The sequence below is a fragment of the Xyrauchen texanus genome, chromosome 8 (genome assembly GCF_025860055.1).
Source record: "Xyrauchen texanus isolate HMW12.3.18 chromosome 8, RBS_HiC_50CHRs, whole genome shotgun sequence".
Lineage (NCBI taxonomy): Eukaryota > Metazoa > Chordata > Actinopteri > Cypriniformes > Catostomidae > Xyrauchen > Xyrauchen texanus.
The window spans coordinates 27,412,326-27,424,793 of NC_068283.1; the positions used below are offsets into that span (position 1 = coordinate 27,412,326).

The following is a 12,468-nucleotide window of genomic DNA, read 5'->3' on the forward strand; positions in this document are numbered from 1 at the left end:
AGAGCATTGACTTGAGTACTGTCCATAATCTGAACTGTTGTAAAGACCAGAGACTGAACAGCGCAGTAGCACTAAACAAGTAGAGAACAAAGTTAAGGAAGTGCAAGACTGACCTGGAAGGGAATGACAAGGTTGACTTTCTCGCCCACTCTTTTGATGTACTTAGTCCGAAGCTGCCGAGGGAGACGGATTTTAGGGTGCTCTGAGACAGGAGAAAGAAGGGAGGGGGAGAAAGGAAATATTCTGAAAACAACAGAAGACAGACACTGGGGTGTTTATATATGACACTTCTGACTCATTGTTGTGTGAAAGAGTGTGCTGTGTATGTGAAAAATGTGATTACATTTAAAATCTGCATTATTCTAAATAAATCTGAAGTGAGTAATTTCAGCACCACTAGCGTCACTAAATAGAATTGCAAAGAATAATCATGGTTTAATCATAGTCCTGCCCTAAATTCACTCCACTGTTCGAAACCAATGTTGCTGTGCCAGGCTGGACAGCCACCCAATCATACAGAAAACTTATGAATGCCACAGATCCACATTGTTAAACTTTTAGGTGAAATCAACTTAAAAATGACTTATTTATAGGTGTCTCTGTATATTAAGCTCGGATACAAGAAAGAATTTAAACATCGAAATCTTTACACACGTCAGCTTTAAGCAATCTAAATATACCCCTGAGAGATTGTGTTTGTTAAAATGTGAGCATGAGCCTCACCAACGATCTCGCGGATGGTGACAGCTTGTTTCATCTCAGCTGGAGGGCTACGGCCGGCAATGTTAACAGCTGTCACCCTGAAAAGGATCTTCTCTCCCACGGGCAACTCTTTAACCCTGTAACTATTCTTCTCAACAGGGGTCTTGTTGACCTGCACCCACTCAGTGCCTGCGAGTCCCACCAGGAGTAAAGAAAGGGTCAAATCAGCAAGATGTGTAAACATGTCAAAGAATGATCAAGAATGATTATTTCACTGTGACGACATGCAAACTGAATCAGCACAACTCAATGACATGCAATGATGTTCCTCATCTAGCTAACAAGTTAACTTTGTGCCTCACCTCCCTCAACACAATATTCAATGAAGTACCCATCGATGCCACTGGCTCCAATTCTCTCAGGGGGAAGCCATTTCAGAGCACAGGTACCATCAGTGATGTCATCCACAGTTAGACGTGTTGGTTCGCTGGTTGGAGCTAGGAAGGAGAAGAGATTGCATGCCATTTAAATTATTTTGTTGAGAAAGCAATAATCAAAACAGCCTGAGGAAGAAATAGATTGAGACCAACCAATGGGCATAAAGGGTTTGGAGTTTTCACTAGGCTGGGAGATACCAATACTATTAACAGCAAACACCCTTATCTCATATAGCACCCCCTCAATCATCTTTTTAGCCTCATATGTTGTGAACTCATAAATGTCAAAGTTCAGCTTAGTCCATCTGGAAGAGCCCTTCTTCTTCCTCTCAATTAGGTAGCCTGAAATGACAAAGTAGCAAGTCAGAGTTGGTTTATTGCCATTTCTCCTACGTGGTAGAAGAGGAAACAAAATACTCAAGGAGCCACAGAGCAGAGTATGTTTTGTAAAAGAATATTTAGCATACAAAAAGAGACCAACGTAGGGATGAATGCAAGCACATTATCAATAGAGTAAATAAGAAATTGTTACAGTATGTGCAGATGAGTTCTATGATGTAGAAATGTCTTTGGTAGGGTGAACTGAGTAGTGCAAATAATGCAGCAGATAAAAAAAAAATTCCATGACCATGGGAAAATAAAAAAGTGACCTTTCACTGGAACTCCACCATCAAATTTGGGTGGTTCCCACTGGATCGTGGCAGAGTCCTCTCCCACTCCAGTGCATTTTACATTCTCAGGTGGATCAGGCACATCTGAACACAGCACAGAGCCAGGTCGAAAATGGCAGAAAAGTACAGAGGTGAAGAGCCGTAATCAAGATTATAAAGGGGTGGAGGACAGAGTGAGGGTCAACAAGGATGAACTCACCAACTATCTTAACATAGACATCAGCCTTGTCCTCACCAGCAGGGTTGGATACAGTGATGCAATAGAGACCTTCATCTGATCTCTCTGCCCCTTCAATATCAAAACTGCTCAGGTTCTTCCTGGTCTCCACCCTTACACGCCCCTCAGCCTCTGTGATCTCCTGCATCATTCACACACATTTTTAAAGATGCTGATATATTGGAAAAGCCACATTTCAAAGTTGCTTCCTTTCTGCATTAAGTCTGTTTTGTAACTGCAGGGATAATATGATGTAGGCTAATTAGATCAATTATGTTATAACATTTTCTCATCTTTATATCTTAGATCTTATATTGAACAAATGTTTTGGTCACAGGCCCTTATGGATCACTGGCTCTGCGCAAGTGTGTGGCAATTTTCCAGTGACCCCTTACTGTATCTCCCTTTTTCCAGCAGACGGTGGGGGCGGGCTCCCCTGTAATGTCAACATCAAAATGCATCTTGTTTCCTGTCACGACGATAATAGTGTTTTTGTTCACCATGCTGCCAGTGGTGTCTAGGTGGATTTTGGGAGGTTCTGGAGGATAATGAAAAGAATTGCATCAATAAAGCAACTGCATCTGTAAAAAGAGATCTTAAAACCTAAGAATCATATAATTCTATATATTTAATTAGGATATCAGACATGTTGATGCAGGTGAGATACTTACCTAGAACAGGAACATAATCAATTTTGATCTCTGTGGGTAAAAGATATATATATATATATATATATAATATTAAAACATAAATCTGTTATCTGTAACATGGTTGAAATGTAAAGGAATAATTCACTCAAAAATTCTGTACTTAAGTCTGTTGGACACAAATGATGAATTTTAAGTACTCTGCACATGGTATATTTGCCATGCAATGAAAGTGAATAGTGACTCCAGTCTGTCAAGCTTGAAAAAGGACAAAAGAACACAATAAAACCACAGTATAAATTTATAAAACTCATGCGCTATATTCCAAGTCTTCGACCACTTTGTATGATGACTAGAATTATATTTAAGTTGTTATTCACTCTCAAATCAATTCATTGCTAAAGCACTGAAATAAAAAATGCAGGCTATGCTAAAATAAAAAAAATAGGGCTTGTGTCTTATATTATGTCGCAAGAAGCTATGAGGGATGATGTTATCAACATAGCCGCTATATTTTATTTCAGCGGTTTATAAATGATTTGATATGGTTACTATTTAAGTGATTGAATGGCTTCAAAAGAATAGCAATTATTTTTTTAGGAGCTTGACAGAATCACTATTTACTTACATTCATTATATGGCAAATAAACCCTGTGAAGATTTTTTTTTTTCCTTTAGTGTTCCACAGACAAAAGAAAGTCATATAGGTCTGTAGCAACATTAGGTTAAGTAAATAATGACAGAAGTTTCATGTTTGGGACAGGTGGACTACTCCTTTAACTGTTGATTAAAAAAACCTCTCTGATTCTCTCACTTACCCAAGAAGTTGAGTTTGGCTGACAGGGAAAGAGCGTGACCATCTGGTACAAATGTGTAATCTCCTGCATCCTCAGGCTTCACATCATCTATCACCAGCTTGTGAGTCCTGAGATACCGAGACCAAAAGTTACCACAACAACAGCAAAGTATACAACCTTATCTTTACCCCAAAAATAGTCTTGTTATAAATTATACAGTATGTTTCCTTGACAACACTGAACTAAACCTCAAAACAACTGCGAGAACACAAAACGAAGAACGTAGTGTACATTTCAGTGACTAATCTGCTTTAGTGCCATCTCATGAAGGAATATATAGATATCAGTGAGGTCAGGGATGAGACAAGCTTGCTTTTATGCATGAATCGATAAGGCCGGTTGTGAGTGGACCAATATACCTGCCGACGTGTATTATTTTGATGCGATCACTGGGAATGACCTCCACGCCATCCTTGTACCACTTGCCAGTCACTTTCTCATCAGACACTTCACACTTAAAGACAGCCTGTTCGGCTGCCTTCACTGTCAGATCCGATATACTCTGCAGAACCTCCAGCTCCTTGTCTTTAATAGAGAAAAAAGGAGCAGATCATGAGTTAGAGGCAATAAAAACGTGAAATATTGCTGATAAGAGGGTGGAAGAATAAAAAAGGAGAGTGAAGAAATTCTTTATAATTGAGATGTTAAGCGAAATTATAGTAGAGATGAACACTGCAAACCATTAGCAATTGCTTTAAGACTACACAGGAAGCACTTCAGAAGAAATGCGGTAATGACTAATTTAATATATGTATAAATAGTCTAAATAAATTTTGTATTACTCTTTGTGCATTTCAGTATTAAGCAAATAAAAGTGGAAAATATCACACATCACTATTGTAATGTTCATTTAATCAACACAATCCATGTATTTACTTTATGAATATGTCCATAAAAGGCACAGTCCATGGATCCCCAAAATAGTTTGAGCTATGTCACTGTTTGTGTAGTACTGTAGTTTATGCAGCTTTCAGAAGCAATGTTGTAGATACCAATAATAATAGTCTATGCTTCCCCACACTTAAAAAGCAGTACCTTCAACTTCTAGCTGTCCCTTGGACTCCCCCCCATTAGTGAAGACATAGTATGTTCCCATGTCTTCTGCGGTCGCCTCGTTGATGATGAGCCAGTGCTTCATCCCATCTTTCTTAAAACGATACTTTCCATCTCTGCTCAATTCCACTCCATCCTTCATCCTGAAAGAGATGCATAGAGACAGATATAGGAGATTAGATAGACAAAGATGGAGATAGAAAATAATGTTTATAAGAAGAAGTAGGAAAAGGAGATGTATAGCGAGGCAACTGAAGATGGAATGAAAAAGAGTGGGGGTGTGTAAAGTGAACAAGGCTGGACAGAAATGGAACATGATGGAAAGAGGACAAGAGAAAAGAGAGCATGTCCAGGCCATTGCTGATTTACAGCATAATATTTTAAGTTCAAAAGAATCAGTGGTAACCAGATAAAGCTAAAATATATATATATTTTTTATTTTTATTTGAATGGACATGTTTGATCACAACCAGATCATCCAGTGTGCAGAAAGTTAATCATTTTAATGGTGTGAATTTATAGTAATTTCATGCAATTGATTACGAAGTATCTTTTGGATTTCTTTGTGTGATATTGAGTTACTTTGATCAATTGGTGACCTACTCAGCACAGATTGAAAGTTTGTGCATTTTAGGGATGGGCGATACCACTTATTTTCTTTTCAATCTGATACCTCTAATTAATTTAATTTTTATGAATTCTTTGGATAATATTATTACCTTAAATTATTGCTTAATTTTTTATATATTTATAGGTCTAAGCAGAAAATTATTAGGCTGCTTTGTTTATCTTTTAAAAATTAGTAAGTTTATGCAACATATAAAACCACAAAATTAACCATAGATATTTGTATTTGACTATTTCTCACATCTTGACACACAGTCAAGTGGAAAAAATATTTTTCCACTTCAAAGCTTATGAGATGCATTAATATTCATGTTATCTAAATAATGCGATCACTAGTAAAACAAAAATAAAAAACCTTCAGAATCAATATTTTAATGTGAGGATCTAAATTCTTGATACCACGTCAGTATCGGAAGTATCGCTACTTTAGCATCGATCCGCCCAGCCCTAGTGCATTTAGAATTTGGTCATTTGATTTGAATGGCCAGTGCCATGTAAGTGTTGCCCACTACTAGTCCATTATCTCACCATTTCACATTGGCTCCCTCTTCAGAAACCTCAACCTCAAATTCCACCTTCTCCCCAACCACCACATGGATGTCATCCAGCATCTTATTGATTGTTACTGGGGGCTCTGTTGATGCAAACAAACCAACAAGTGGCATTACACTATAGAAAAGGCATTTTCATCAAATTAGCTGCAGACATAACTATATTTGGTGGACAAATGAGACAACAGAATTTACAAATCAGGTGTTATGCTAATGATGCCGGTGGTGATGATGATGACAGGATACCTTGGATAAAGACCTCTGTGAAACTCTTCTCCTCTCCAACCACACATTCGTAAGCAGCATCATCAGCAAGATTGCACTTGTTAATAGTGAGCTTACGGATCCCACCCACACTCTCAAAGACATATCTAACAGAGGGAGGGAAATTCAGCACAGACCTCATTGAAGGCAAAGATCATCAAAGTATCATAGATAGAATGGAAGAGGTGCCCTTAATTATGTTCTTCTGATAATATGTATTCTATGTTGTGGCATTGCCTTTTTTCATTGCCCACCCTTATAAATATCATCAATGTTTTGACCAAAACACCTCTTGGTGTTTCATAGTGCTATACAAAATACTCTATTCCTTTATTCTTTGCAAAGCTCACACACAGACACACAGGATCATACTTAGCTGAGGGTTTGATCTCCTGTCCATTTTTTAGCCATTTGACTTGAGCGTTGGGGTCAGCCAGTTCCACACAAAGATTTATTTTCTTGCCTTTCTCCACAGAGTAAGCAGGATCCAACTTTTTCAGGAACGCTGAAACAACCAACAGTAAGCATTGTACTATACTGTAGTATTGTCTTTGTATGTACTGTGTGTAAAGTGGCCCCAAACGTATTTTGACACTTAAGCCATGCTTAAAAATGCAAGAATTCCTTTGCACGAGAAATAAAATATAAAATCAGGTGGTTTCTGCAAACAAACAAATGATGCCAGACCATTTCTCAGAGCTTGCTTCACCTTTCTTAACATATTTAATTTACTTTGAACCTGCTGGTCCAATGTTACTATTTGTGGATGTATAAAGTACCCTCAAGTTCATCAGGTGGCCTAGCAGAGTTTGCATTAACTATTACATATTCCACTATGTCTGACAACCAAAAAGTGTTGAAATACCTTTTTCTTCATTTTGTTTAATTTTTTAATCATTTACAATCTAAAAACCTTTTTTGTGAAATATTTTGTTAGAAATGTGTGCTTGTGCTATCTTTTTCTTTGATCGATTTGATATTTTAGTATCTAATGCAATTTACTTTTTTAAGTGTGGCTAAAGTGTCAAAATACATTTTGGGAACAGTATATACGTGTGAAGGGCCGTATCTGTATGCATCAATTGCGTGTCACACCATCACTCTTCTTGGGCTCCATCTTCTTCATCTTCTTCAGTCTCTTGAGCATACCCCTAAGGTCAGTGATGCCGTACTCAAAGGCGATCTTTTCATAGTCACATGGCTTAGCTTTCTTCAGGATCTCCCACACATCCACATCCACCTCAATCTCCTCCTTCTGCTTCCTTTCTCTAAGGGATAGGAAACAGTTAAATATTAGGGATGCACAATACATTGGCCAATATTAGATATTTAAATTGTGGACTCTTCCAGAGCTGTGTGCATTCATGCATAACAATTTTATAAATTCATGACTTGAAAAAAGTATGTATTATGTATAGCCAGGGGTGGAAAGGGTACTGAAAAATAATACTCAAGTATTATTTTCAAGTACTATAGTATTATATATGTAGTTTGAGTAGAGTAAATGTACCTCCTAAAAACTACTCAAGTAAGAGTAAAAGAGTAGCTCATTTTAAAGTACTCATGAGTAGTGAGTATTGGGATCTGCGTTGTGAAAGTTATGCCCCTTTAACATAAAAACTCTATTCTGCAATTTAAAAATGTAGCACAAATACCGTAATTTACATTCCCATTCCTGTTTGCCAGAAAGAATAAAAAATATAGATATTTTATAGGTGTTTGTGATGGACAACTTTTAAAATTCATCACTTATCTATGATACTGTAAACACTACATGAATCTGATTTTAAAAAATAAATAAAAGGGTGACATGATTACAGAAATTAAAAGGTAGAAAGGTTATTTTCAATATCATAATGTATGAAACAGCTACATTAAAATCAGTTTACATGCAGGGTCTAAATTTCCCTTAATGCCGACTGAGAGTGTTACTGTTGTGCATAAAACATGTTCAAAACAATGCTAGGAATGCAAAAAAAACAGGGTCACTTGGCACAATAGAGGCGGTAGGGCAGTTGTTTGGTACAGGGGCCACATCGGGCATTAATTCTCTCATTATTTAGTCACCCTTATGCCAATCCTGGATGTGTTTGGCTTTCTTTAAACAGCAGAACACAAATTATTTTATTTTTCTTAAGAATATTTCAGCTCTTTTGGTCCAAACAACGCAAGTGAATGGGTGCCAAAATTTTGAAGTCAGCATAAAAGTAGCCTTATCCATGTGACTTCAGTGGTTAAATCCATGTCTTCAGAAATGATATGATAGATGTGGGTGAGAAGCAGATCAATATTTGAGTTTTGCTATAAATTCTCCTCCCTGCTCTGTCAATCTCCACTTTCACTTTCTTCTTCTTTTGTTTTTTGTCATTCACATTCTTCATGCATATCGCCATCTACTGGGCAGGGCGAATAATTTCTAGCAAAAAATTCTAGCATTCACTTGCATTGTATGGATCAGAACTGAAATATTCTTCTGATCTTTATCTTAGTTTGTATCCTGAAGAAAGTCATAGATGGCATGATGAAGTGTAAATGATGAGAACATTTTCATTTTTGTGTGAATTATTTCTTTAAGTAGCACATGGGGGCCACATTGTCCTCATTTTGAGATGCAGTGTTCAACATAGATTTAGTTCTTGTATCTTTTAAGCCAAGAAATAGTTGTATTCTCATTCTCATGCATGATGCACAATTTTCTGAAGTTTGTGACTGGTGGAATGTTCTGTTGAAGTATTGCTCTGCAAATGTTGATATTTATAAAGGCTAAGCATAATTATAAATTATTTTATCATCTCTACTTTCCTGGTAATTTATTATACAAATGAACACAATCCCTACATTAGGGGTCGGTATTATAAAAAACTAACAATATTACTAAAAATCGTATTATTAAATGTATTATATTACATTAATTATCTTAAAGCTACTTGTTATTCAGCCAAAAGTAGTGAATGGTTTTCTCGTTTACTTGTTATTTTTATTTGATTAATAGCCTTTATATGACATAGCCTGCTAGACAGTGCTCAATTCGGTTACATGTACACTTCAAGTCCAACATATGATATGTCCAACAACATACGTTCACTTTCGATCAAACCAACTGCATTTATATTAATACCTCATCAAGACGGGCATTGGCGGAATTATAAAGTGTATTTGAACATTTAGGGGCGTAACCGCATTAGCGCACAAACATTATCCACCTGTCAATCAAACAGCACGCAGCTACAGACGTCAGGAAATAAAAAGTCAATGTTTTATATTTTATCTAGATCAACCAACCAGTGGTGCTCTTGCAATCACGATTGATTTAATGAACATCCCTGTTCTAGATGTAGATCATAGGCTAAATATAGAAAACTACTCAAAAGTTTCTCATCGATATCGAAGGCATCTCTCTCTCTCTTTTTTTCAGAGTAACATAAAGATTGTTTTATCGCCCAGCCCTATTGATAACATTGCATTAATCTCTCACATAAACCCAATAATCTCAGTGATAGATAGTTCAATTACAGGCTACATTATAGACATACAGAATCTAGTAAGCAGAAATATGAAATTTACCTCGATATGTTTCTTCAAATTAGGATTAATGCTGATATCTGGCTTAAGCAAGTTAAACTCACATGACACAATCAAGCAATTGGCCTTTTTCTCTGCGAAATGCCCTTCCAGGTGCAGCTGTGATGTTCATGTGTTGAACTGTGCTTGAGGCATAACGCCATAGAGGCATCCATAACAGTTTGGCAGCTGCAGCTGCCGTTCAAGTTTTTTATGTGTGATATGATTTGATGGGAGTCACAAGACTCTCCCTAGCCAATCATGTTGATGGATAAAAATAAAATCAGGACAGGGAAGTAGCGAACACCGACGGTGGGAAAATAGATACAGCACTTAAAATGTACTCAAGTAAAAGTAAAAATATAAACATTTTAAACTACTTAAAAAAGTACAATTCTTGGGGAAAAAGTAGTTAATTACAGTAATGTGAGTATTTGTAATTCGTTACTTTACACCCCTGTATATTGCTTAAAAAGCCTAATTAAAGGTGCACTTTTTTTACTTTTAAATAAATAAATTATAATTTAGAAACAAACTGTATGTATAAAATCACGAGCACTCACATAAGATGAAGACTTGGTAATAATAGTTACCTTATACAAGCTGATTTATTCTACATGGAGAGGGTCCCCTCATGGGGTCTGCCATGTTAAGATCACATGACCAGCCGAATGGGCTTGCTAATCTCTTAATATCAGTAATTACCCTGTTATTGAACAGTTTTACTCATGGATTCAATGAATCATGGCCAACTGTGAATAGTGGATTTCTACAATTGTGTCGATAACTGAAAACTATTGCGTTTGAATGATGCTGCATCCACGCCCCTAGGTGTTAGTGTATGTCCATGATGATATATAAAATAATATACTAAGTGCACCTTAAATGGAAGATGATCAGTTCATTAATTATAATGATGCAATGATTAAAGATTATTTATTGAGTAAGAGGGATAGACATTTAGTATGCAAAACGTGTTCCAGACCTTTTTTTGAGTAAGCCGCTGAAGTCCAGCTCTCCTGCATCCTCTCCTGCATCTCCTCTATGGATGGTAGAGGGTAAAATGTTAGAGAGCATCCCAGCAAAGGTTATTAAGTTTTTGCAAGCAAAGCACATTTTTATTATGACTTATTAGTTCACAATGTTTAGAACATATAACAATATAGCATAACATAAGCACCTTATTCAAGAAGCTTGTCATGAGAGTTATAAAATGACTTTAAGGAGGATTTACTTTTTTAAGAAATCCCTATGTAATTTTCAGGGTGCAATCTGAGATTCATTTTACGGAATGAAAATTGTCATTTGGTGCCCCAAATAAACTGACATGTACACAATGAGACAAAAGAGAAACTTTGTACATAAGAATTGGCGCATACAGAAGAGAGACATGAAAAAAAGAGACTGCAAACAAAAAAGAAACCCTTTCAGAACAAACCCTTAACACCAAAACCAACACTTTGACAGCATGGAAAAACAGACCAAACACTGCAGGAAAAATCCGATTTTTTTGGTGCGTGTGTGTGTGTGTGTGTGTGTGTGTGTGTGTGTGTGTGTGTGTGTGTGTGTGTGTGTGTGTGTGTGTGAGACTATTCAAACTGCTAGTTATATGTGGCCAGATCAGATTTGTTCTGTTCAGACTACAGTCACTTTTGCTATCACGTCCACACTTGTCATGATGCAGAAAACTTGTGTATATTCACCAAGAATGAGATTTTAGTGATGGATGTTTTACCATTGATTATGCTTTTCATGAGGGCAGTATCCAAATATAAACTTTACAGACAACAGCTTAAAAATGGGATAGGTGGCATATGTAATGTTTATTGCTGCTAGCTTTGCTGCTGCCCGTTTTAGCGGGGACATTCTGTGTTTTGGCCGAAATTACGACATCTTTATCTTGGTGTCCTGTATTTTCAGCAGAGAGCGAAACATCCTGTATTGAAGGCTTTGAGCCTTGTATTAAATCATAAAAAGGTCAGATGGTGAGACAAGGACCCAAGTCCGTGAAGAGACACTCAAAATGCTCAAGCGTCCCGTATTCACGTGATGTTCAATATTTTATGGGTTACTGCACCTTAGCGCATCTCTTTGGTTAAGTTAAGCAAATGTCTGTATTATTATAAGAGGTTTGCAATGCTTGGTGTGCCCTGTAACATATAAATGACATATGGGTGTGTTTCATTCAGAAGTGATGATCTCTATGCCCTGTTTACTTTCCACTGTTTTGTAGGGCTGAAATAGTGCAATAGAACAGGCTGGACTCACTTTTGAAGTCATTTTAATGACAATTCTGTTTGTAACGATACTAATGGGTGGCCATCATTATTGTATTCATTTCGAAGTGCCCTATGAAGGCATTACTTATGCCGTTCGGACTGCAGTATGTTTTCTTGTAGCAAACATGAAATCCGATCTCACCGTTCAGACTGAGCCGCGTTAAGAAAAATCTGATTTTAATTGGATTACAAAACATCTGCGAATGTGGTTTGGATGAGGCTTGTAAAAAATAGATTGAATGTGTTTTGTCCTGCAGACTGCAAAACCTAAACAGAATTGAGTGACTGCGTCCAAAAAAATCTGATTTTTTTCTGCCTGTATGAATGTAGGTCATGACATCTACCAGTGATTAGGTAGGGACACAAACAAACTCACGATCGTTTGAATGCCTCCAATATGTTTGTTTGCTGTGCCTCTTCTGCAGCTGGGGGGAGAAGATGAAACAATTGATGATGATGATGAATAACAGTGAAAGTTTGATTTGCTCCACAATCGGATTGCTGTCAAAGCCAATAAATGTGTAGTGCTTATTTACTCTGTGCTGCATAACTAGCCGGGAAGGATCTAATTAGCTAAATACCTACTGAATAATGAATAAGCT

At 36.9% G+C, this 12,468-nt stretch overlaps 1 protein-coding gene across 2 annotated transcripts in view; it reads right to left on the reverse strand.

Annotated features, from left to right (window-relative positions):
• LOC127648239 (myosin-binding protein C, fast-type-like) overlaps positions 1 to 12,468 on the reverse strand; it is a 55,396-nt gene that overhangs the window by 14,111 nt on the left and 28,817 nt on the right. For both annotated transcript variants that reach the window (XM_052132823.1, XM_052132824.1), the window contains 17 exons: positions 12,243 to 12,291; positions 10,573 to 10,629; positions 7,122 to 7,294; positions 6,399 to 6,531; positions 6,009 to 6,133; positions 5,740 to 5,845; positions 4,567 to 4,727; positions 3,891 to 4,056; positions 3,493 to 3,599; positions 2,699 to 2,728; positions 2,423 to 2,565; positions 2,010 to 2,169; positions 1,790 to 1,894; positions 1,293 to 1,481; positions 1,065 to 1,199; positions 724 to 891; positions 114 to 202 (listed from right to left, as the gene is read on the reverse strand). In XM_052132823.1, coding sequence (XP_051988783.1) covers positions 114 to 202; positions 724 to 891; positions 1,065 to 1,199; positions 1,293 to 1,481; positions 1,790 to 1,894; positions 2,010 to 2,169; positions 2,423 to 2,565; positions 2,699 to 2,728; positions 3,493 to 3,599; positions 3,891 to 4,056; positions 4,567 to 4,727; positions 5,740 to 5,845; positions 6,009 to 6,133; positions 6,399 to 6,531; positions 7,122 to 7,294; positions 10,573 to 10,629; positions 12,243 to 12,291 — 2,096 coding nt within the window. The remainder of the gene's footprint in view (positions 1 to 113; positions 203 to 723; positions 892 to 1,064; positions 1,200 to 1,292; positions 1,482 to 1,789; positions 1,895 to 2,009; positions 2,170 to 2,422; positions 2,566 to 2,698; positions 2,729 to 3,492; positions 3,600 to 3,890; positions 4,057 to 4,566; positions 4,728 to 5,739; positions 5,846 to 6,008; positions 6,134 to 6,398; positions 6,532 to 7,121; positions 7,295 to 10,572; positions 10,630 to 12,242; positions 12,292 to 12,468) is intronic.